Source organism: Saccopteryx bilineata, chromosome X, assembly GCF_036850765.1.
Source record: "Saccopteryx bilineata isolate mSacBil1 chromosome X, mSacBil1_pri_phased_curated, whole genome shotgun sequence".
Lineage (NCBI taxonomy): Eukaryota > Metazoa > Chordata > Mammalia > Chiroptera > Emballonuridae > Saccopteryx > Saccopteryx bilineata.
The window spans coordinates 23,413,727-23,440,947 of NC_089502.1; the positions used below are offsets into that span (position 1 = coordinate 23,413,727).

At 37.8% G+C, this 27,221-nt stretch overlaps 1 protein-coding gene across 2 annotated transcripts in view; it reads left to right on the plus strand.

Annotated features, from left to right (window-relative positions):
• The window catches only part of TENM1 (teneurin transmembrane protein 1), a 1,131,584-nt gene that overhangs the window by 954,409 nt on the left and 149,954 nt on the right, over positions 1-27,221 (plus strand). For both annotated transcript variants that reach the window (XM_066248720.1, XM_066248721.1), the window contains one exon: positions 24,732-24,875. In XM_066248720.1, coding sequence (XP_066104817.1) covers positions 24,732-24,875 — 144 coding nt within the window. The remainder of the gene's footprint in view (positions 1-24,731; positions 24,876-27,221) is intronic.

The window sequence follows — 27,221 nt, forward strand, 5'->3', positions numbered from 1 at the left end:
TAGATGAATTTACTTATTCTCAGGATGATTTTCCCTTAGCGGTCCCCAAAATAATTCTTGTATTTTAACTGGTCTTCAAGTGTAAAATGGTTGGAAACCACCGGTTAAGAGAACAGCTCTGGAGCCAGACTCTCTTCCTGGGTTTAGGTCATCTGTTATCTACTTACTAGGTAGTCATCGTTGGGTAAATTACTTCATCTCTAAATGCTACAGTTTCTCTATTTATAAAATGAGAATCACAAAAAGAATGCTACTTATAGCTTATTATGACAGGGGGATTAAATGAGGTGAATAATGTCAAGTGCCTTACACATGAGAAGCGCTCAACAAATGTCAGTCACTGGTATGTTTTTTACTTTGGCCCTGGCAAGCATATTGGGATCCAACGTTGAAAGCACAGATTCTGGATGCAGGTGTTTTTTTTTGTTTTTTTTTGTTTTTGTTTTTGTTTTTGTTTTTTACCACAGCTTCTCTAAGAAGGAAACTGTGGCTATAACAGGTACGTGTTATATTAGTTATTCTCTATTTTCCCTCCCCAGCTAGACACACACACACACACACACACACACACACACACACACACCTCTACCCTGCCCTTCTCTGTGCTTTGAGACCCTGGATTCCATGGACTGCATAGCCTGGACTCCTTTGCTCTCTGACTACCCTTTTGATTTAGTGAGTGAGTAGAACCATCCAGAAGTTACAGGGTGGATAGAAGAGGTGAGGGTATTTATTGCTCTCTGCTTTCTAATAGTTGTGACAGTAAGTATGTTAGGAGAGGGCAGCTACTGTTCAATAGCTTCTCCTCCAAATCCGCATGCTCATTCTGGTCTTCTGTGTCATCTTTCCCTCTCTTTCCTTCCCCAGAAAGCTCCCAAGTGTTGTCAGTCCCTGGATGAGTCACCATCTCTTCTAAATTCCCCTAGCTTGGCTCAAGCCTCTGTAAATAATCCCTTCATTCAACTCTCTGCAGTAAACACTTGTGAGCGTGACATCTGATTTCTGCTATGACTCAGAGCCTCACAGTCTCCTCTCCAGGACATTGTCCTAAATGCTCTGCTATATTAGAATAATCCAACATTCTTCTAACTTTTCTCCATAAGGCTTTGTTCTCCAATTCTTTGAGAGACTTCTCAGAATGCCTGCTGAATTGTTGGAGGTCTCTTTTGTTTTGTTTTGTTTTTAAAAAAAAATACTCCCAAAGTATGACACTTAACAGTTTAACCCTGTACGCTCATAAAGAGCTGATCAGGACAGTATACAGCTGTCATTTTTGCCAGAGTTCACATAAATGCAACTCAATTTTACTTTTTTTAAAAATAACAGCTATATTGAGATATAATTCACATACCATAAAGTTTACTCATTTAAAGTGTACAATTCTCTGTTTTTTAGCATTTTCACAGTGTGCTATAGCCATCACCAATATCTTTTTGACGGAGACAGAGAGTCAGAGAGGACAGATAAGGACAGACAGACAGGAAGGGAGAGAGATGAGAAGCAACAATTCTTGGTTGAAGCTCCTTAGTTGTTCATTGATTGTGTTATCATATGTGCCTTGACCAGGTAGCTACAGCAGAGTGAGTGACCCCTTGCTCGAGCCAGTGACCTTGGGCCCAAGCTCGTGACAATAAGGTCATGTCTGTGATCCCACGCTCAAGCCAGCGACCCTACACTCAAGCTGGTGAGCCCATGCTCAAGCTGGATGAGCCCCCACTCAAGCCGAACACCTCAGGGTTTTGAACCTGGGTGCTTTGTGTCCCAGTCTGACACTCTATCCACTGTGCCACAACCTGGTCAGGCTTTTTTAATTTTTTTAAATTTATTTAGAAAATTAAATTTAACACATGACATTGATCAAGAAGAGTACGTAAGTTTCAGGTAAACATTTCTATGCCATTTGAGCTGTTCATTATGTTGTATACACATCACCGAAAGTCAAATAATTTTCCAACACCTTATATTTGTCCCTTTTTACTCCCTTCCTCTCACCCTCTCCCCATCCCCTTCCCATAACAACTTCACTTTTATCTATGTCCATAAATTTCAGTTTTATATCTCACCTATGTGTGAAATCATATAGTTCTTAGCTTTCTCTGATTTACTTATTTTTTTTACCTTTTTATTTTTTATTAATTTTAATGGGGTGACATTAATCAGTCAGGTACATAGGTTCAGAGAAAACATCTCCAGGTTATTTTGACATTTGATTATGTTGCATACCCATCACCCAAAGTCATATAGTCTTCCGTCACCTTCTATCTGGTTTTCTTTGTGTTCTTTCCCTCCCCTGCCCCCTCCCTCTCCTCCCCCCCCCACCAACCACCACACTCTTATCCATGTCCCTGAGTCTCATTTTTATGTCCCACCTATGTGTGGAATCATATAGTTCTTAGTTTTGTTTTGTTTTTTTCTGATTTACTTCTTTCACTCAGTATAATGTTATCAAGGTCCATCCATGTTGTCATACATGATCTGATGTCATCATTTCTTATGGCTGAGTAGTATTCCATAGTGTATATGTGCCACATCTTCTTTATCCAGTCATCTATTGATGGGCTTTTTGGTTGTTTCCATGTCTTGGCCTCTGTGAATAATGCTGCAATGAACATGGGGCTGCATGTGTCTTTACATACCAGTATTTTTTTAGTTTTGGCGGTATATACCCAGTAGAGGAATTGCTGGGTCATATGATTGTTCTATTTTTCATTTTTTGAGGAACCACCATACTGTCTTCCATAATGGTTGTACTACTTTACATTCCCACCAGCAGTGTATGAGGGTTCCTTTTTCTCCACAGCCTCTCTCACACTTGTTATTACCTGTTTTGCTGATAATAGCTAATCTAACAGGTGTGAGGTAGTATCTCGTAGTTTTGATTTGCATTTTTCTAATAACTAATGAAGATGAGCATCTTTTCATATATCTGTTGGCCATTTGTATTTCTTCCTGGGAGAAGTGTCTGTTCATGTCCTCTTCCCATTTTTTTATTGGATTCTTTACTTGTTTGTTGTTGAGTTTTGTGAGTTCTTTGTATATTTTGGATATTAGGTCCTTATTTGTGCTGTTTGAAGATATCATTTCCTATTTAGTTGGCTGTCTGTTTGTTTTGTTGTCAGTTTCTTTTGCTGTGCAAAAGCTTCTTAGTATGATGTAGTCCCTCTCATTTATTTTTGCCTTCACTTCCCTTGCCTTTTGAGTCAAATTCATAAAGTGCTCTTTATAACCAAGGTCCATGAGTTTAGTACCTATGTTTTCTTCTATGTAATTTATTGTTCCAGGTCTTATATTTAGGTCTTTGATAAATTTTGAATTAATTTTAGTACAAGGAGACAAACTGTAGTTGAGTTTCATTCTTTTGCATGTGGCTTTCCAGTTTTCCCAGCACCATTGGTTAAAGAGGCTTTCTTTTCTCCATTGTGTGTTGTTGGCCCCTTTATCAAAAATTATTTGACCATATACATGTGATTTTATTTCTGAGCTTTCTATTCTGTTCCATTGATCTGAGCATCTATTTTTCTGCCAATACCATGCTGTTTTGATTGCCGTGGCTCTATAATATAGTTTGAAGTTAGGTATTGTAATGCCCCCAGCTTCGTTCTCTTTCCTTAGGATTGCTCTGGGTATTTGGGGTTTTTTATAGTTTCATATAAACCTGATGATCTTTTGTTCCATTTCTTTAAAAATGACATTGGAATTTTGATGGTAAATGCATTAAATTTGTATATTGCTTTAGGTAGTATAGTCATTTTGACTATATTTATTCTTCCTATCCAGCAACAAGGAATATTTTTCCATTTCATTATATCTTTTTCAATTTCCCTTAACAATGCTTTGTGGTTTTCGTTATATAGGTCCTTTATACTCTTTGTTATGTTTATTATTCCTAGGTATTTTATTTTTTTGTTGCAACCATGAAGGGGATTGGTTTTTTTTTGTTTTGTTTTTTTTTGTTTTAGCTCATTTTCTGATGTTTCATTATTGGCATTTAGGAAGGCAATGGACTTTTGTATATTAATTTTGTGTCCTGCGACCTTACTGTATTGGTTTATTGTTTCTAGGAGTCTTTCTGTGGAGTTTTTGGGGTTTTCAATGTACAGGATCATATCATCTGCAAGAAGTGAAACGTTTACTTCTTCTTTCCCAATATGAATGCCTTTTATTTCTTTCTCTTGTCTGATTGCTCTGGCTAGAATTTCCAGCACTATGGTGAATAAGAGTGGAGAGAGTGGACAAGAACCTTGTCTTGTTCTTGATTTTAGGGGAAAAGTCCTCACTTTTATGCCATTTAATATGATGTTAGCTGATGGTTTATCATAGATGGCCTTTATTATGTTAAGATATTTTCCTTCTATACCCATTTTTTTTTGTTTTTAACATAAAATGATGTTGTATTTTATTGAATACCTTTTCTGCATCTATCTGATTTACTTATTTTACTCAGTATATTGTTCTCAGGGCCCATCCATGTTCTTGTAAATGTCACTACATCATGATTTCCTATGTCTTAGTAGTATTCCATTGTATATATGTACCACATCTTCTTTAGCCAATCCTCTATCTAGGGACACTTTAGTTGTTTCCATGTCTTGAGCACTGTGAATAATGCTGTGATGAACATGGGGGTCCATGCGTCTTTACGTACCAATGTTTTTGAGTTTTTGGTGTAGATACCTAGTAGAAGGATCACTGGGTCATATGGCAGTTCTAGTCTTAATTTTTGGAGGAACCGCCCTACTTTCTTCCATAATGGTTGTACTAGTTTGCATTCCTATCAGCAGTGAATGAATTTTCCTTTTTCTCCACAGCCTGTCCAACACTTGTTATTACTGGTCTTGTTGATAATAGGCAATTTAACAGTTGTGAGGTGGTATCTCATTGTACTTTTGATTTGCATTTCTTTCATAGCGCCTGAAGATAAGTATCTTTTCATATACCTGTTGGCAGTAGTGGGATTCAACTAATTTAACATCTGGTTCTCTCCCCTAATGACCATTTTAAATACAAAAACAAAAAACAATATACTGAAAGGTAGTTTATTATTTCATGCATTTAATACTTAAATAAGGACAATAAAAGAGGTACACAAAACTAGATTATGTTATAAGAAAGTGTTTAAAATATTAATGAAAATATTAAATAATACCTGACAAAAAACAATAAAACTGTTATTGAATATTTAAAATATTTCCAAATTGCTTCTTGATTGGCATCCTCACTTGCAATTTTTTTCACCTATGAATGAAACAAACATTACTACGGGTGCTTAGAATATGCTGTTGCACAGATGAATATTTAAAAAAAAGTAAGAAATATAAATTTGTGATTTTCACATTGGGCAGCTGCCCAGGTGCCCACCCTAGAGAGAACCCTGATTACAAATGCCATTTTAACAACCAATCACCAAACTCAACAAAATATTAGGTATCAGTTCTGCCAAACCCATGCAAACTGGCTAAATCCCACCACTGTCTGTTGGCTATTTGTATGTCTTCTTGAGAGAAGTGTCTGTTCAGCTCCTCTCCCCATTTTTTAATTGAATCACTTGCTTGTTCATTGCTGAGCTTTGTGAGTTCTTTAAATATTTTGGATATTAACCTCTTATTAGAGCTGTTGTTTGTAAATATTATCTCCCATTTAGTTGGCTGCCTATTTGTTTTGTTGTCAGTTTCTTTAGCTGTGCAGAAGTGTTTTAGTTGACATAGTCCCATTTGTTTATTTTTGTCTTTACTTTCCTTACCTTTGGGGAAAATTCATAAATTGTTCTCTACAAGAAAGGTCCATAAATTTAGTGCCTATATTTTCTTTTGTGTAACTTACTGTTTTGCATAACTTATTTAGGTCTTTGATCCATTTTGAATTAATTTTTGTGCAGGGAAAAATAACTGTAGTCAATTTTATTCTTTTGCATGTGGCTTTCCAATTTTCCCAGCACCATTTCTTGAAGAAGCTTTCTTTTCTCCTTTGCATATTTTTGGCTCCTTTGTCAAAGATGATTTGTCCATATATATGTGGTTTTATTTCTGGGCTCTCGATTCTATTCCATCAGTCTGTATGTCTGTTTTTGTGCCAATACCATACTGTTTTCATTATTGTGGCTCTGTAGTATAATTTGAAGTCAAATATTATAATGTCTCTAGCTTTGTTCTTTTTTCTCAGGAGTGTTTTAGCTATTCGAGGTTTTTTTATGATTCCATACAAACCTGGTGGTTTTTTGTTCCATTGTTTTAAAAAAATGACATTAGGATTTTGATGGTGATTGCACTGAATTTGTATATTGCTTTAGGTAACATGGACATTTTAACTATGTTGATTCTTTCGATTCATGGACATGGAATATTTTTCCATTTCACTTTTTTTAATTTTTAAGTCTCTTTCCTCTTTTCTCTGTAGCATCTCTAGTTGCCTATCTTTGATGTCACTGATCCTCTCCTCTATCTGGCATGTTCTACTAGGTAAACTTGCTACCTCAGTCTTCAATTCATGTATTGAGTTCTTCATCTCTGTTTTTAAACTTTCAATCTCCTTGGTGACGTACTCATTTTGTCCATCAGTTTGTTTTTGGAGCTCATTAAATTGCCTATCAGTGTTTCTTGCATTTCATTGAGTATTTTCATAATTTCAATTTTGAATCCTCTATCATTTGATTCCAAGGTTTCTATGTGATGGAGATTGCTTTCTGGAGATTTTTTATTTTCTTTCTGAATTACTTGTTTGTCTTGTGCAGCCATAGTATTTGATTTCTTCTTCCTTGGTGGCATTTGAGAGTGGTATTGCTAAGAACTCAAACAAAAATAAATAAATAAAAATTGAAAAAATATTATGTAAAATATAAAAAATTAAAGTAATAACAAATAAAAAATACAGTAAACAAACAAGCCAAAAAAATCAAAAACAAAACACCCACAAAAATAAAAATAAGAAAATATACAGTGTGTCCGTATAGTCATGGTGCACTTTTGACCAGTCACAGGAAAGCAACAAAAGACGATAGAAATGTGAAATCTGCACCAAATAAAAGGAAAACCCTCCCAGTTTCTGTAGGATGATGTGGCAGCATGTATGCACGCACAGATGATGACGTAACACCATGTATACAGCAGAGCAGCCCACAGCCATGCCAGTCGAGATGTAGACAGTACAGAGGAAAGTTCAGTGTGTTCTGTGGCTCACTAAATTCGAATCCGTGACCAAAGTGCAACATGAATATTGGCGCGTTTATAAAGAAGCGCCACCACATAGGAATAACATTACTCGGTGAGATAAGCAGTTGAAGGAAACCGGCAGTTTGGTAGAGAAACCCCGTTCTGGTAGGCCATCAGTCAGTGACGAGTCTGTAGAGGCTATACAGGATAGCTACCTAAGGAGCCCTAAAAATCTATGCATGAGCCCACATCGAACTGCACTAAATAGGTATGAAACTGGGAAAGTTTTCCTTCTATTTGGTGCAGATTTCACATTTCTATCGTCTTTTGTTGCTTTCCTGTGACCAGTCAAAAGTGCACCATAACTTTATGGACACACTGTATAAATTAAAGAAATGAAATCCAAAAGAGAAAAAGTGAATAAAAGAAAAAGAAAGGAAAAAAGAAAAATAAAAAAGGAAAAAGATTTTCAGTTTCAAGATGTTTTTCTTTTCTTCCAGTAAATGTCACTGTATTACAAGTCTTAGCTCTGTGAAATTCCTGGGCTGACCTCATCTGAGAGGTTGTCACAATGATGTAGGCAGGGCTGCAGTTGTATTAATGGGTGGAGTGTGTTGTGAGAACTTTATGGCTTCACAGCTTTAGCAGTGGTGATCTCAGCCTTCTGAGCACTCCTCCTCCCTTCTCAATAGACCAGGGGACTAGACATGGAGTACCTCTGTTCTTCAGGGGAGAAAATATCTCTGGCAAGTTAGTGGTTGGTTTTTGTCTCTGCCACTCTTTGTACCCATGAGGTGAGGGAAATGGGATCTGGGAGGCTAGGGGGATGCACTTTGGTTTTCTCTGTTTCTTCACCAAGTGCGAGCTGCAGGCAGAACACAGGAACACTGGCCATGACCCCATGCTCTGCTACCACTTTGGTTTAGTATCACCCCTTCTGCCCCTCAATCTTTCTGCACCTTCCAGCAGAAGGAAACCCAGTCACTCCATGCCTCCCTCTTCATATCCCAGCAGACAAAACCCACATAGCCTAAGCTTTCTTACTCCCCTAGTCTTGGCAGAGAAAAAAATAACCCAGTCACTCTGGCTTCTCTTGCCTCTAGAGCTGACCATGAGTGTGTTTTATCTTCCACCCTCCTTTTCAACCCATCTCACCTTTAGTGCATTCAGTGTGCGGATCTTTCAGGCATGCCTGCGAGCCCAGCTAGGATTTTTTTCGCTATGTTATAATTGTTCAATTTGTTGAAATTTCAAGAGGAGAGATCAGGAGTATCTCTTACACCACCATTACTCTGACATAATCTTTTTTATCATTACTAATTTCTAATTTCAGAACATTTTCATCGTTATCCCATAAAGTAACCCCATATATGGCAGCAGTCAATCTCTACTCTTTCCTCCCCTTTAGGCCCTGGCAGCCACCAATCTCCTTTTCATCCCTGTGGGTATACTGATTCTAGATATTTCAAAGAAATAGAATCATACAATTTGTGGTCTTTTGTGTCTGGCTTATTTCATTTATCATGTTTCCAAACCTCATCCATGCCATAGCATATACTGATACTTTATTCCTCTTTACGGTCTACCGTATTTTTTACTCCATAAGCCGCACCTGATCATAAGACATAACTAGGGGTATTTTTTTAATAATTTTATTTTTTTAATGGGGCAACATCAATAAATCAGGATACATATATTCAAAGATAACATGTCCAGGTTATCTTGTCTTTCAATTATGTTGCATACCCATCACCCAAAGTCAGATTGTTCTCCATCACCTTCTATCTAGTTTTCTTTGTGTCCCTTCCCCTCCCCTTTCCCTTTCCCTCTCCCCCCTGCCCCTGTAACCACCACACTCTTAGCAATGTCTCTTAGTCTCACTTTTATGTCCCACCTACGTATAGAATAATGCAGTTCCTGTTTTTTTCTGATTTACTTATTTCACTTCGTATAATGTTATCAAGATCTCACCATTTTGCTGTAAATGATCCGATGTCATCATTTCTTATGGCTGAGTAGTATTCCATAGTGTATATGTGCCACATCTTCTTTATCCAGTCATCTATTGATGGGCTTTTTGGTTGTTTCCATGTCCTGGCCACTGTGAAAAATGCTGCAATGAACATGGGGCTGCATGTGTCTTTACGTATCAATGTTTCTGAGTTTTGGGGTATATACTCAGTAGAGGGATTGCTGGGTCATAAGGTAGTTCTATTTTCAGTTTTTTGAGGAACCACCATACTTTCTTCCATAATGGTTGTACTACTTTACATTCCCACCAACAGTGAATGAGGGTTCCTTTTTCTCCACAGCCTCTCCAACATTTGCTATTACCTGTCTTAGTTAATAATAGCTAATCTAACAGGTGTGAGGGGGTATCTCATTGCAGTTTTGATTTTCATTTCTCTAATAACTAAAGAAGATGAGCATCTTTTCATATATCTGTTGGCCATTTGTATTTCTTCCTGGAAGAAGTGTCTGTTCATGTCCTCTTCCCATTTTTTTATTGGATTATAACTAGGGTTTTAAGGAAGAAAATAAGAAAAAAATATTCTGAACTATAAGGCCAGTAGCCACAGCCACCATCACCATCAGAGCCGCCTGGCCTGTGCAGTTTTGCATTTGATTCAGACAGATAGTAATGAAACAATGGAGCCAAGAACTGGTGGGCCATTAGCTTTAATCCTAGCTTGTATCCAGTGGGTAAGAGATATACACAGTGGGAAAACACTTCTCTTTCCATTCAGGGCTTCCAAAGCCACTGACTTATCCGAGTATTCCTAGAATCAAAGGTTTCTAGCTCACCAGCCTTATTCACCTCTGTTCCCCATCTCCTTCTCTCTGTACAAACTGGCTTCTCTTTCAGCACTCTGCTATATTGGCTGTTTCTTCTCTGCAATGCTAATAGCAGGAGCTGAGAGAGAGAGTGAGCCCCTGGTCAGCCCCATTTTCTAGTGTAGAAATCAAAACCTTTAATCCAATATATAAACAAGGAAGTCTCTGATACAAAGTCACTTATCTGAGGCATAAGTGGAATTCCTCATAAGCGTGCACTACCCCACATCATGCAACAGTCAAGGGTGTGGGGAAAAGCTTAGTTTTGAAAAGATCTTAGTATTAAAAGGGTGGGAAAGGTTTAGTCTTAAAACTAAGTCTTAGGCTATAATGACTGCCAGCTTACAGCCTGTCCCCCACACCCAATGCAAACTATAAGCGAGCAAATGTATATATCATATTTACAAACTTATTTGACCGACAATACCACAATAATATTTCAACAATGTAAACTCAACAGCAGTATTAATAATCATTAGCACTGTTATTAACAAATGAAAAGATACTTTAATGTTCAAATACACTTCTAGTTGTCTGGAAACCACAGCAGCTAAAAAAAGTGAACATTCACTTTATAACACACACAGGCATTTTCCCCTCCACTTTTGGAGAAAAAAAGTGCATCTTATGGAACAAAAAATACGGTAATAATATTCCATTGTATGGATATAACACAATTTTGTTTGTCTAGTCATTAATCAATGGACATTTGAGTTTTTTCTACCTTTTGGCTCCTGTGCATAGTGCTGCTATAACCATTTATGTACAAGTATTTGTTTGAATAACTGTTTTCAATTCTTTGGGGAGTATACCTGAGTAGAATTATTAGATCATACAGTAATTCCATTTTTGACTTGTTGAGGATCCACCAAACTTTTCCACACTGTTCGTGCCATTTTATCAAATTTACTTTATACATACAATGTATTACATGTCTTTTAAATATTTCTAATGCTAACGATTCAAAATTTTTTTCTCCTTGTTGTATTTAAGTGCTCTTACTGACTCAGTTTCTAATATGTTCATGGATGATTGAATAAACAACTCAAACAAAGAAAAAAGTCTTTTTAGTGTACACATCAGTGAGGAAGTCTCCATTCTTATTGTTCGCCTAGGAGTGTTGATTTACTTCCTGTTTCTACAATTATGTTCCTGATTTAAACTTTCTCAAGCATTCTGACTTTTAAATGGCTTTAATTAAAATGCTCATTTTTAAGGCTAATAACAGTAACAAAAGCAAGAGTGAGTTTGACCCACTCAGAAATATCCAAAGAGAGGGAAGGGGAGGAATGTTCCTCATGGTTGTTTTATGTGGACTTAAGGAACACATTTTTTAAGGGTAGAGAAAGAAAACTGGCACGAATCTCAAGGAAAGCAGCCAAAATGATTTCAGGTGTGGTGCTTAAAATAGACTATGGATTATTTACCTTGTAGGAAATGTCCTGATAACTTAATCATGGTTAAAGGGATTTTATTTACTACCTAGTCTCCATTTCATCTCTCTAGAGACTACGGGAATTTTCTCAATGGTGCTTTAGTATTAGAACAAGTGGTAGAATAAAGTTGGATAATCTACTCTAAAGATGGATTTTGAGCACCTGATGAATGCAACAGACAATAAATAGTTCAAATGAAAAATGAATGGAAAAAAAGAGTCAAGAATGTTACTGTTTAACAATACATATGATTAAATCTAAGCAAACAAAGAAAACATTTGGTTGTATTTCTGGCCATATTTTATGATCACTTAATTGATGCAAGAGAAAACAGTCTCTAGATGTATTTAAAAGGAAGAGATGCAAAACATTTTATGCATAAAGTGAAGTCGATAAAATGGCACTGACAGAAGAAAACAGTTTGGCGAATCCTCAACAAGTCAAACATAAAATTATTGTATGATCCAATAATCCTACTCAGATATATTCCCCAATTTTGCACATGATATTAACAATTGTCCTATATATAACACTTTTCATATTTGCTTCAGGTTCAGAAATCTGGTATAGTTTTTTAGCAGGCAGAAGAACAGCCACCACCCACCAAATATGTCCATCCATGGAACCTGTTTATATATTATGCTACATCGCAAAAGAGAATTAAGGTTGCTAATCAGCTGACCTTGAGATGATTATCCTGGAGTATTCGGTGGACCCGATGTTGTGACAAGGGTCCTTAAGTGTGGAAGAGGAAAGCTGAAGGGAGGTCAGTCTTAGAGGAAGATATAACTATGGAAGAAAGGCACAGCAAGATGTAATGTTGATAACTTTGACGATGGAGGAGGGAGCCAAGATCCAAGGAAATGCGGGTGGCCTCTGGCAGCTGGAAAAGGCAAGGGAAAGAGTCTCCCTTGAGCCTCCAGAAGGAACTCAACCTGTTGACACCTTAATTTTAACCCAGTGAAACCCATTTCAGACTTCTGACCCTTTTACCTGTAAGATAATAAACCAACCTTATTTGAAGCCTTTATGTTTGTGGTAATTTGTTACAACAGCAATAGGAAAGAAACCTTGGCTGATATTCTTACAGTCCCAGTTACAGAAAGCATATGGGTTTAAACTATGGCCTAGGAAGGTCTCCCACTCTTCTTTTTTCCCATGCCAGTTAAATATAAACCTCTGTCCCATCCATTTCTGGGTGATGGAGAAAGAAGTTGTCAGAATTAAAAAAGCTAAATTCAAAGTAGTGGTGAATAATGAAGTTGAAATATGCACTTAGTTTGAAATGTGGGACTCTTGTTTCCTGCATAGCTCAACTGCGTAGAGCTGGGGAGATCTCAAAAGGTGCTAGAGCATCACAAAAGAAGAATAGATTGTTGAGGACAGCCAAAATGAGAAAAGGAGTGCTTGAGATCCTAGGATATCTCACTATTTTCCCAATGAAACAGATTTTGCAACTGGAAGGATAATACCAGAGTAAGTAAATTAGCAGCAGAGGTTCTGTGAATGACTTCCTCAGAGAAGTATCAATGGTAACTGATAGGATTGATTAATCCAGGTACAATATTGATCAAGTGGAAGAAGAGTGAAATCGCCCCAGTGTTGCAGTACAAAAACCGCAATCCCTAGTTCATCTGGCTTAAAGGTTTTGTTGTCTGATGCCCAGACAAGACTCTCCTGCTAAAAACTGCATGTGAGCATTTGAAATAATTTGGCCTTAGTACTTTATTCTCTAGCTCTAAATAAGGTATGATGCCTGGAAATAATTGTATATTATTCCTTTCTTTCCCAACTCTGCAGTTTGCAAAACAATGTTAAAAAAATCATTATTGTTAAATTCACAGTGCCGTTAAAATTCTAGAGACAGCTTATTTAATTTGACTAACTAGCTTGTTCAGGGCCTCTGATCTGCATCCATTATATGAATTTTGTCAAAATAATTCCCTATGTCGGCCTGTGTCTGCATACATTATCAGTATGTAATAATGCATTCTGCCTGGTCTTCATTTTAATTAAATTAAATTGCAACGGTGTGGAGTTGTGGAAGTTCAGGAAATCAGCCATCCACCTTTAATAGCACTGCTATAAACAATTCTATTTTTCTTCAAGGTTATTGGCAACAACAATTGCATAATAATTTAGTACAGTAGTTCTGCAAGAAAGAGTAGTGTTTCAGGGAGAACTAGACTTCCTAAAGGTTCACAATGCATATGAGTCTGTCTGAATTGTGTTAGAGAGAAACAGGAGAACATTAATAATAACAGGTGCTAAGTTACCATTGCTTTGTGCACACAAAACATCCCTGAGAATGATGCTTCAGTGTTCATAAATTTCCCTTCAGTACAACCTAAGCAGGCTGGGAAGTAAAAAAATAGCATCCACTGAATATTTTAATAATGAGTGGGCAGTGCTTTACAATTTGCAAAGTACTTTCACATACCTTAGTTCATTTTAATCCTTATGATATTCCTGCCTGGTTAGCATGGCATGATTAAGCTGATCTTAATTTCACAGAAGGGGACACTGAGGAACAAAAAGAGCAAGTGACTTGCTTAGAGTCCTGTTCAGAGCAGGACTTCAAACTCGGGTCTTCCAGTCCTGAGTCATGTATGTCTTTCACTGCTGCCTCTCTTCAGTAAAGTGACCAACCCACCTTACCAAGTATCCAATTCAACACCTTAGTGGCTTTCTGTCAAAGAAGCTAGCAGAGATAATAATCTTTTATCATTTCTCTCTGCTCATGAATTCATAATCATTAACTGTGAGTAGGGCTGTTTTATCCATTCTGCTTTACAGGCACAGCACCAGGGATACAAGTCTTTCAAGGACCTGCAAAAAATATTTGCCACTCGAAAAGTAACTTTGTTGGCCTAAAATATGAAAAGAAAACCAGAAAGTCAACATTAGTAAATGTTTAAATAAAGCAAAATGGAGCATTATGTCAGCCAGTCAACTGCAACTCACTTTTCACACTTAAATATGAAATATGTTTAATATAGAATATGGGTTGTGGGTTGTATCCTTTTAATATGTCTGATAAGATATGAGACAGCACCTTGAAAGTGAAAGTGCCAGTTCCTACCAGGATTTCTTTTTTTTATTTTTTATTTTTTATTTTTTACAGGAACAGAGAGAGAGTCAGAGAGAGGGATAGAAGGGACAGACAGGAACGGAGAGAGATGAGACGCATCAACCATCAGTTTTTCATTGCAACACCTTAGTTGTTCATTGATTACTTTCTCATATGTGCCTTGACCGCGGGCCTTCAGCAGACCAAGTAACCCCTTGCTTGAGCTAGCGACCTTGGGTCCAAGCTGGTGAGCTTTGCTCAAACCAGATGAGCCCACGCTCAAGCTGGCAATCCCGAGGTCTCGAACCTGGGTCCTTCTGCATTCCAGTCCGACACTCTATCCACTGCGCCACCGCCTGGTCAGGTGCTACCAGGATTTCTTAATGACTCTAACTGATACTCTGTCTGGTAAGCAGCCTGTGCCCATTTCAAACTGCTAGTAACACCCATTAGTATATTGCAAAATCCATTTGGTGAGTCAATCGAGTATTTTATTTTAAATGGAATAAAATGTAATGGAATGTGATAGGACAAAAATAAACAGAATAGAAAATAGCGAAATGTAACACTATCAAGAGAGTTTTGTTTTGCGAAATTTTGCCTGATCAGGCAGTGGTGCAGTGGATAGAGCATCAGACTGGGACCCAGAGGACCCAGATTCAAAGCCCCAAGGTTGCCAGCTTGAGCACAGGCTCACCAACTTGAGTGTGGGGTCTCCGGTTTGAACATGGGATCATAGGCATGATCTCATGGTCACTGGCTTGAGCCCAGGGTTACTGGCTTGAGCAAGGGGTTACTCAGTCTGCTGTAACCCCCATCAAGGCACATATGAGAAATCAATCAATGAACAACTAAGGTGCTGCAGTGAAGAATTGATGCTTCTCATCTCTCTCCCTTCCTGTCTGTCTGTCCTTATCTGTCCCTCTCTCTCACTCTCTCTCTCTGTCTCTGTCCAAAAAAAGAAAGAAAGAAAGAGAAAGAAAGAAAGAAAGAAAGAAAGAAAGAAAGAAAGAAAGAAAAAGAAAAAAGAGAAAGAGTATAGTTTTGAAAAATTTTGTTTCATTTGTATGTATATGTTTGTGTGGGTGCCTCCCCATGTGAATGCTAGGTCACAATTAAATGGCTTTAAGGGCATAACAATTTAAAAATTATTGGAAAGATGATATATTCAAGAGACAGAAAAATTAAATAGTTTACCAAACAAACCGTATGGCTTATATTCCAATTCAGGATTTATGACTGTGCTTGCCTCCCAGCCTTTTCTACCAACTTGTGTCAAGGCATTATAGAGATAATCTCTTCAATATTGGGTGACCGTATGATTCATGATTCAAACCAAGATACTTTTGAAAGTCAAAGGAGATACTTCTCATAATGACTTCAAAACAACAACATCATCCCTTACTGACCCAGGATGCATTCAAGGCTAGCCCTAGCTTCCAGTCCTTATTTTTATTAATTTGGAGCAAATTAAAGGTTATTTCTTTAGCATTTCAGAATTGTGGGTGTTTCTCTTAATAACTATGATCTAGCATAGTGGGAAAAGCACTTACTAAGGAGTCACTGGGTTTGAGCTCTGATTCTGCCATTTACTAGCCAGATGACCTTGGACTAGTCACTTCACTTCTCTGAGTCTATTATCTCATCTATCAGATGTTAGTAAATATGTCTTCCTCATGAGTTTTTGTCAGTCATTAAGCTAAGTAATATACACAAAAATGTATTTAAATGTAAGGTGCTATGCAAATGTGGGTTGATATTATTTTAAGGAAGCCATGGATGAAAGTTCCAGAAAGTAGGTCACCTTTCAGGGTATAGCCTCTCTCACATGACAGATTATCCTGCCCTGTGTAATATCCACTGTATTCACAGTGTTTGGCAGATCACCTCCATGCCTAGTACATAGAGGGGCTCACTGAAGGTTTGCTGAGTCATCAGATAACAGCCCTTTTCTTTCCATTACAATATTGTATTCCTTTAATCAACACATTATTACAAATGATAAATGGGCCATTTTCAAGGTAAATGTATTTCCTAACATTTCCCCAAAGAAAATTGCCTGAATACTGCTAGAGAATAGTAATCTTTTGTTTTATTTTGTACTTAGTGGGGGAAAGGGTGGATCTTTATATGTTTCTGATGCATTGGAGAGAAACTGACTCTCTAGCCACCCTGACTTTCTTTAAATCTCTCAGAGTTACCAAGCCCCGAGGCCTTTCAGTCATACTGTTCTTTACCTAGAATGTTCTTCCCTATAATTCATGATATAAATCCCTTTTACATAGAGGTTTTTTCTTGAGTCTCCATTCCAACTTAAATTCTCTTGTTACACTCTCTTAATACCCTGCATTTTCCCATCATAACATATTTGACCTCCCCGCACTTTTATGACTTATTTGCTTATTTGTTTTTTGACTGAATTCTTTTAATGAAGTCTGTTTTCTCTCTCACGATGTAAAAGCCTCTGAAGTTACAGGGAGGTGCAGCATTGGGTATACCAGTTACTTTGAGATGACAGTCCATCACAACATTTATCACAATTTATGTGTGTGTGTATTTGATTTTTTTTATTTTTGTTTTAGATTTGTTTCTGTCACTATAATGGGAGCTCCTCTGAGGGGAATGCTATTTTGTTCTGTCTTGTTCATCCCCATTTACCCATTAAATATTGCATAATTTGGCACTGGCCAGTTTGCTCAGCCGATAGAGTGTCAGCCCTGTGTATGGACGTCCCAGGTTCAATCCCTAGTCAGGGCACACAAGAGAAGTGCCTATCTGCTTCTCTTCCCCTCCTTCACCTCCTTCTCTTTCTCTTCCCCTCTTGCAGCTAGTGGCTTGATTGGTTTAAACAGCAGCCAGGGTGCTGAGAATAGCTTGGTTGATTCAGCATCAGCCCAGACAGGGGATCCCAATTGGGGCACACGCAGGAGTGTGTCTCTCTATCTCACCTCCTCTCACTTAAAAAAGATACTGCATAATTTTTGGGTGACTGAACAAACAAACGAATAAGGACAGAGGCAAAGTTTGACCCCTTGCCTGTACAGTTGATCCTTGAACAACACAGTTTTAAATTGTGCAGGTCCACTTATATGCACATTTTTATTTTTCAATAAATACTGTAAATATAGTTTTTCTCTCTTTTGAATTTTCTCTTTTGAATTTTTTTAAAGTTTATTGATTTGAGAGAGAGAGAGAGAGAGAGAGAGAGAGAGAGAGAAACATTGATCTGTTCCTATATGTGCCCTGACTGGGGATTGAACCTGCAGCTTCTGTGCTTCTGGACTATCCTCTAACCAATAGAGGTATCCGGCCAGGGCTGATTTTTTTAACAACATTTTTTTTCCTCTAGTTTACTGTATTGTAAGACTACAGTATATATATTATACATATAACATACAAAACATGTTAGTCAACTGTTTATGTTATTAATAAGGCTACTGGTCAACAGTAGTTTATTAGTAATTAATTTTTGGGTGTAATAAAATGTTATAGGCAGATTTTCTACTATACAAGGGTCTGTTGCCCTAACCAGCATGTTGTTGAAGGATCAACTATATAATGGGATGGTGGTCCTGTGAAGGAAGAGGAAGGTGTTGTCTAGGTACACAGAGGTGCTCGCAAAGGTGCATGTGAGCAATATATGACCTTTCCTTTGGTAGCATATGTGTCATCCAAGTTCGAGGCTCATTTTTATGCAACTAAGCTTGGACAAAGAAGCCAGGACAGAATTAGATTTCAGAGTAGAGAACCTCTTGTCAAAAGTATTGTATGATTACTTCCCTTCTGGATGCTTTTTACTTTTCCTACCTACACTTTCTCTTCATCCAGCTATCTCATTCTTACCACTATCGTGTTTAAACTTTATTTTTGTAAAATGGTAGAGTACATATCCTACATATAGTATTACCATATCAAATCAAGCGAGTCATTCAAAAGATCATAACCAAGTAGAATTTATTTTAGGACCGACAAAGATGGTTCACCATTAGGACATCTATTGTAATTTGCCAACTTTAATAGATTAAAAGAGAAAACTATATGACTATTTCCTTAAGTGCTGAAAAGGCACTTGATAAAAATTTATCACCTGATTCTGACAGTCTTGGTAAGCCAGGAATAATAGATAGATAAACAAAACATCTCAGGCCACTGGGTAATGTGTCAAATTGAGGAGCCTCTGGGTCATCCTATTCTATGATAAACCACTAGAGAATAAGAAAAGGTAGAAGTTCTGGGAGCAGGGATCTGTTTTCAGTAGATAGCATTTTATCTACACAGTCTTTCTCTATTGTTGCCATGGCCTGCTTTGGGTTCTTTAGATCTTTTGTTTTTTGGTGTTTCATTGCCATTGTGCATTAATCTGGTATTTTAAAAGAGTGAGACATATTTATTTTTCTATTTAATCATTCCTTTTGGGTAAGAGGATTTTTATCTACCATTTCAATGTCATAAAATTATTTTTACATGTTCCTTGAGTTCATGAAGTTAGCATGTAAATTTCTCACATTGACTTTCAGACTACTTTTAATTATATATTGCCTTCATAAATGCAACTATTATGAGTTCTGAAGACTTAGCCTGAAACTGTTGAAAATCATCTGCTAAAATCTTGTTATACTTCACGCATCAGCTTCATTGTATGGCGTCTTTACCTAGGCTATTTAATCTCAATCTCCTGCCCTAGCCTTATAGATGAATGTCATAGTCACTAAATAGTAGTCAGGAGCGTTGTGGCCCTCAGCCTTCTTGCAGTCCCTACATCATACAAATGCTACTGCTGTGATTAGTACAATGAACATTCGGGTTATTTTTCCAATGTTTAGTGACTTTGGAGGAGTAAGGCACAGTCTCTCTTCATAAACCAGTGTAATATTTGCAGGATGCCTAACAGTGAAATCAGAGGTAGAATCCTCTGACCTGAGGACAGAATCCTCTGTAAAAGTAACAAACCTATCTTGACAATCAATCAATCTTGGTTAAGAAACTTTTGTTGAGGTGAGGGAGAGAATACAGAAAGATAAAAATGCAGACAAAATTAAAGGGTGTCACAAGGGAAGTAGTCACATGATTCAGAGAAAGTATTCTGCCTTACTAATGGTTCTTTCTCAACTGCCTCCCCCATATGTACACACCACCATGAGACCCACTCTGCCAGTCCCTGGAAGTATAATCCAGGACCCCCTTCCCTACCTAGCTTCACTCACTGCCAGATCAGTCTCCATTCTCTAGCTCCTCTGAAATGTTGATGAAGAATTAAGTTTTTCTTTCTATTATACTATTCTTCCTAGTCCCCACTTTGGAGAGCGAGAGGCCAAATCTGTGGCCTGTACCATGCTGTGTTGATGATCAAATGTGATAAGCAACAGGCTGACCAGGCAAAGTAGTATCCAACCTGTTTATTTAAGTGAGACTCAGCTGAAACAGTGCCAGGCAGAGTGTAATGTCAGGGCTCAGCATTTTCAGTACTGCCCTCTGAGTAGCCCTCTTCCCTCCATATGTAATTATATGAAAAAGAGTAGGTGTTTGGTACATTCTAGTCTGCTTCTAGGAGAGGAAGTCTGGGATTGGTTGCTACTATATTTGGAAAACAGCTTGACTTCATGGGGTAAAATGTCTGCTTTCTCATAAGCCAATTACAAATTCCAGGATTATACTTATGTGTGCTGCTGTCAGAAAAAAACCTAGCCTAGTGACTCTGAGCAAGGAGCCACATACAAAAATACTCCAGCATACAGCCATTCTCATTAAAGTCAGTTGGAATTTTGGACAAGTCTTAAGTATAAATTATAATTTTTTAGCTCATAAAACTTTCTCGTGAGAAAGTGAATTTAATAAAAATTAGAGGGAACTTATTAAGTGCCTGCCTTGTTGCTATTTGCTATGGCTTGGGGGTGCAGTGGGATAATATAACTTTGGGATTTGCAGCCAATATACTTTTCTGTTGTAGACTAGAGAACAATTCAGACAGCAAATATGCAGAGGTGAAAAGAATATGTCTCTTTTCCACTTCATGGAGAACTCTTTAATTGATACTTTATGTAAGCATTTCCTGCCACAGAGTTGGGAAGATCTTTAACTTACTAAGAGTGGAAAAGTAGGCTCCAAACCACTACAGGAGGTCACCAGGGCATATTACTTATTCACAGAACTACACAGTAACCTTCCAGAAAAAGAATTGTAGGGGAGCTCACCAGGCTTACAATGTACAAGAGGTAGATCCTAGCAATGGTAAGGAAAGAGTTGATGGCTTTAAATTAACCTGTGATTATTGTTATGTGAACATTTATCAATCAAGACATATAAATGCTCACAAGATAAGCAGAAACTATGTTGTTCTACACATCAACATGGCCCTAAGTGTGCTTTCTTACCTGATATTGCAAACATGAAATACAGTGCTGTCTTTGACTTTTTGGTTTGATTCTCCAAATTGAACTGGTCAAATACAATCTTGAAAGACTCGGCCTGACCTGTGGTGGCACAGTGGATAAAGTGTCAACCTTGAGCACTGAGGTTGCCAGTTCAAAACCCTGCATTTGTCTGGTCAAGGCACATATAGGAGTTGATGCTTCCTGCCCCTCCCCCCTTTCTCTCTCCCTCTCATTCTCTCTCCTTTCTAAAATGAATAAATAAATAATTTTTTTTAAAAAAAAAAAGACTGCACTTTAGAATCATAGCATTAGTACTAAAGGGGATTATGAAAATAATCTAGTACAAAGGTCTTTAATCTGGCATCTTCATTTCAATAGACCAGTGAACACCTTCCTAAAATTATATATAAAATTTTGTGTACATATGCATTTTTCCAAGAAGATTAATAACTTAGATAAAATTCATAATAAAAGGTTTACTGACCCAAAAAGGTCTAAGAACCACTAATTTTAGTCCATACTCTGCTCCCCACCACACATATACACACTTTGTTACTAATGAAGAACACAACTCTCAGGAATGAAGAATAATTTGCCCAAGAACACACAGCTAAGCTAATGGAGTCTTTTCTGATTCTAGGTCTGAAACCAACTCCACTATATCACAGTTCTTTTGATAAGCACCAGAACCATGATAAGATACCAAGTAGATTTTAGACAGCAACAACTTGTGTGAGCATAACATGAGCTAGATTACCCTGAGATCTTTTTATCCACTGAAATTCTGTTTTTCCATTCACCTTAATTGAGAACAGCATTGAAACAGATGATCCTAAATTAATTTCCATTTAGAAATGATTTCTATTTCAGGATTAGTTTTTCCAACTCTCCATTGATCTGGCTTGCTAATAGTGCTTGGTTAGGGCTAACTTTAAAACAAGTTTGCGGCCCTGGCCGGTTGACTCAGTGGTAGAGCATCGGCCTGGTGTGCAGAAGTCCCGGGTTCAATTCTCCACCAGGGCACACAGGAGAAGCGCCCATCTGCTTCTCCACCCCTCCCTCTCTGTCTCTCTCTTCCCCTCCCGCAGCGAGGCTCCATTGGAGCAAAGATGGCCCGGGCCCTGGGGATGGCTCCTTGGCCTCTGCCCCAGGTGCTAGAGTGGCTCTGGTCGCAACAGAGCGACGCCCCCTGGTGGGCAGAGCATCGCCCCTGGTGGGCGTGCCGGGTGGATCCCGGTCGGGCGCATGTGGGAGTCTAACTGTCTCTCCCTGTTTCCAGCTTCAGAAAAATACAAAAAAAAAAAAAAAAAAACCAAGTTTGCGTTCCATGAGCTTTCCCAGCTGATGATAGGATAGGAGGGCATCTTTGTCAGGAACAGCTATGTAATTTGTAAGACCCAGTGTAAAACGAAAATACAGAACCTCTTGTTAAAAAATTATTAACAATTTCAAGACAGTGACAGCAAAGCATTAAACCCAGTGTAGGGTGCTTCTAAGTGTGGGCCCCTGTGAGACTGCAAAGCTCACACACCCAAGCAGATGGCCCTGATCTCCATTAAGGCTTTGGTGGAGCTGTTTACAAATATTTTTTTGAATGTTTTAATTTTGCCATTGATTTGAGAAAGAGAGAGAAAGGAATGGGGAGTGGAAGGAGAAGGGGAGAGAGAATCAACAATTTGCTGTTTCACTTAGTTTTTCTATTTAGTTGAGCACTCATTGATTGCTTCTCACATATGCTTTGGGGATCGAACCTGCAACATCTGGTGCACTGAGTCTATGCTTTATTTACTAAGCCACCCAACCAGGACAAAGCAATTTGATTTAAAATCGGCCACAGTTGATCCACAAAGTTAGAGGGTTGTATATTCAGAATCATAAGGACTTTTTGGTTTATGTATGCATGTGCTCACACACACACATGCACATGCACACATAAATCAGTTACATCATCTTTTCCCGTCATCTAATGCCAAAAACCAAAACTGGCTTACTTTAATTTTTTTGTCTTTGGGTTACTGTGCTGTGTTTAAGCACACATATTTATTACCAGTTTCCATACCAAATGATAAAACAAAGAAAAAGTTATTCAGGCCATCTAAAGAGTTAGGTAGAAGCAGGTACTCATAGGCAATGTCAGATGACCATATTTAAGTGTTCATAAAAAGGAAATGAAGCTTCCAGGTATGCACTGTAATGAGCCAGTGGTCTCAGGTTTCGAGCAGTGTGAGAAAAAAAAATACATTTTAAATTTAAGAACCAGAAATTTGCAATTCCAATAGATAAACAGGTTTGCCAACAGCGACTGTGGCTGAGGCTTGGTATACTTGAGCTATGCATATTTCAGTTGTCACCCTAGCTACCACATTGCACACGACTTGTTTTAGTGGCTTACCAGGGTTCCCAGTTTAATGCACAACATCTGTGCTTCCTAGGAGTTGAAGCCAAATGTTGTATGATGTTTCACTGGTTAGCTATATGCGGAAACCAAAATATAATGTGCACAACATGAAATTTACACTGGAAGCACTTGCAACGCTCTAAACAAACTCAGAACTCTCAATAAACTGAAAGCCAGTTAGTGCAGTAGAAAATACCAATTGGGCAAATCAGTTTGTATTAGTCTCACGTAGTCAGTTTTTGTATGAGAGACTCAGTAGCCCCAAACCAACTTCCTAAGTGCATTTTGCAGTTTAGAAAGAGAAAAAAACCATCCCCCCCACATTTCTTCTACAAAGTTAAAGAAAGAAATTTTGTCACCACAGCTTAAGACTTCAGAGAGCTTATTCCTCTACTTTTAAAACACAACCTTCAACCCAAGAGCTTATGCTAAAGCTCAATGTCTGTAAACATATGGTACATACCTAATGACAACACTTGTTCACTTATTCATCTGCTTATCCAATATGCACGAACTGATCACCTTTAGAATCCCAATGCCATGCTAGGTGCTATGCTGTACTGTGCTAGGTTAATGGCATTTGCAGTCAGATCTCAACCCGTCACAATTCAGTAACAAATGCAATCTCCACAGAATTATCAACCAGGGTAAAAATGGAACTGCCTTATGAACCAACAACTCCACTTCTGGGAATATATCTGAAGAAATATGAAACACTGATTCAAAAGAATTATGCACCCAAAGTCAACCTGAAACCTATGCACTCTTATTGATCAATGCCACCCTGTTAAATTTAATTTTCTAAATAAAATATTTTTTTAAATAATATATGCACCTCTGTGTTCATTGCAGCATTATTTTCAATAGCCAAGATTTGGAAGTACCCAATAGCCAAGATTTAGATGAGTGGTACCTGTGCTTTGTTTATACAATGGAATACTGCTCAGCCATAAAAAGGAAGGAAAGCTTACCTTTTGCAACAGCATGAATAGACCTGGAGATGATTACCGTATGTTAAGTGAAATAAGCCAGTGAAAGAAATAAAAATACCATATGTTTTCACTTATATGTACAATCTAGTGAACAAAATAAATAAACAAAAAATAGAAACAGACTCATAGATATAGAGAACAGACAGCTGTCAGAGGAAATGGGGACTGGGGGCTGGGTGAAAAAGGTGAAGGGATTAACTAAAAAACAAAAAACTTATAGCCACAACAGTGTGGGGATTGCAGAAGGGAAAGGGGGTGGAAGGTTCAAGAAGAGTAGGGGGGATAGATGGTGATGGAGGAAAATTTGACCTGGGGTGATGAACACACAGCACAATGTACAGAAGATGTGTTGTGGAATTGTACACTTGAAACCCGTATAATTGTATTAACCAATATCATCCCAGTAAGTTCCATTTAAAAAATGGCCAAAAAAAGAAACAAATTTTAAAATGTTTCTGATGTGTTATTAACACTTTGTTTGCAGTATCTGTGGGATATGAATATGAAACCTGCCCTGACTTTATTCTCTGGGAGAAAAGGACAGTCATCTTACAAGGTTTTGAGATGGATGCTTCTAACCTAGGAGGCTGGTCATTAAATAAACATCATATTTTGAATGCTCAAAGTGGTAAGCAACTTTTAAAATATTCACTAATACTGTTTTCCTAATGCTATTTACATGTATACAGATACATATGTAATACATAGTCATTGAAAAAAATGTAAAATTACAAGGGAAAAAATTACCTGTATGTTCACCAGCTGGAGATGAGCACATTAGTTTATTTCCTTTCAAATACAATAATCTGATTTCCAGTTAGTGCTAAAACAGTGGGACCTCTTCATCACAAAATTTTATGAAACTGGGTTTTACTGTAGTATTGCTCTATCCCAAGTGATTAAGTTTATCTGACATTGTAACCAATATTTTAAAAGTGAAATAATAATCGGCATATTTCCCATAATATAAGACACCATCAATTAGAAGTACACCATTATTTTACAAAAAATGCTGCTAATTGAACTGTGACATGCACTGATCACAAGATAAATATTTATTTCAGAGATGTTTAAACATAAAGCAAAAAGTGTACCTTAGAATGAAATAATCATCTCTGTAATACATTTTCAAAGGGTTCAGTGATCTCTGTCCTATTTTAAACATAGCAACCCTGCAAAGTGGCATGAATTGCATTTAAAAGATCAAGAGTCTGAGGCTTAGATGGTCCTATGACCGTCCCTCAGCATGCACAGTCAGTAAGTGGCTAGAGCCACATGCTTTTCCTCCTACACCATAGTTGTTTAGCTACATAAATGCCAGTATATCCAATAAGAAGCTGGGGATAGAGGGGCAGTGATGGGTCAAAGAAGAAAGAGTCCTGAACTTCACTTAGTTCGAAGGCTCCTGAATCCTGGACTTAAGGAAAAGGAAAGAGTAATGAGAACCAGACACTCTCATTATCAGCCTATGCCTACTTTGAACCACATTTCCTGCTGTCACTTTCTCCCAGTTTATAACATCAATGTTAAATAAATCAGGAGAAGGGACCACAGGTGACCTTTGCACCCATATGTCTCTTACACAAACTAATTTTGCTACCCTGGGCATAAACACTCTATCCCAGTTCTTCCATGTCGTTTTGCATTCTACTGGGAAACCAGTCATTCAGCTTTCGTTTGAACATCTGCTGGTACATTCTCACTGTGAAATCACATTTCTTTTCATCTGAAGAGGCAGATTCTGAGCAGCCTTCAGCATAATATGTACTTTGGGTTATTTGTACAGAATTTGGGATGCGAAAATGTGGGGGCAGCTACACTCTTGAATTCAGCCATCCTTGTATCCATCTTACCTTCGTGGAGCAGCTGGCTAATGTTTGGTTATCTTATAAGGCCACAAATTAACCAAGGCTAAGAGGTCCATTTAGAAATCAAACCTATGATCTTACTGTTTGCACCACAGTTGGATCAGCCGAGCCAAAGAGCCACATAAGCTGGGAAATTTTGATTGGCAAAGTGAACTAGGTCTGCTTCAACCATAAAATGAGACCACCTACCATAGTCACAGTGTGGGATTCTGAACTTGAATGAGTCCATTGCCAGCTCTCTCCACTATCCCGTCTTCCCCCTTCTTTCAAGGAAGATTCTAAATTCTATTTCAAATTGTTTATTTTTTAAAAGAAAAGGTTCAGGCACAGATATAAAATGTCAACTTCTTTTTTCTGTCGTCAAAAGGAGAATCACAGTTTTAAAAGTACAAAAACGAAAGGGCAGATGCTACTTATTAAATTATTAGGTTTTCTGTTTTGATTTGAAAGAGTTTGACATTTTAAGCAGCCGTTTCTTTTCCACTCATTTTTATTGGCTCCTATGGATTGTCTCTTTCGAATGCCTGCCGTTGACATTAAACACAAAATGGGAAATGACCTCCATCGAGCCAGCCCCCAGCTGTGCACCCAGTCCAGCATCCTCTTACCATTTGCTTCACACAGGCTTAAAAATTCAGAACACAGGGGAACCGTTCAGAAAGCTGGCTGAGGGCCCCTCCCATTTCCACAAAAATATTTTCTGTACCACTTATTCACCAAGAATTAGTTTTTAGGTAACAGGTGCCATTTAATTTCTGAGAATCTTTTTTTTAAGTGTTTATTTTATTGATTTTTGGAGTATGAGGAAGGGAAAGATCCCTATTTCTGTATGTGCCCTGACCAGGGATTTAATCAGTTACCTCTGTGCTTGGGACAGTGCTCTAACCGACCAAGCTATCCAGTCAGAGCTCTGATAATCTTTTTAACAACTTTATTAAAGTATAATTTATACACCATTAACACCACCCATTTTAACTGTACATTTAAATGATTTTTAGTAAATCACTGAGTTCCATAACCATCACAACACAATATCAGAATGTTTTTATCACCCCAAAAAGATACCTGTGCTCACCCCAACCCCACTGAATCTGTTTTCTGTCTGA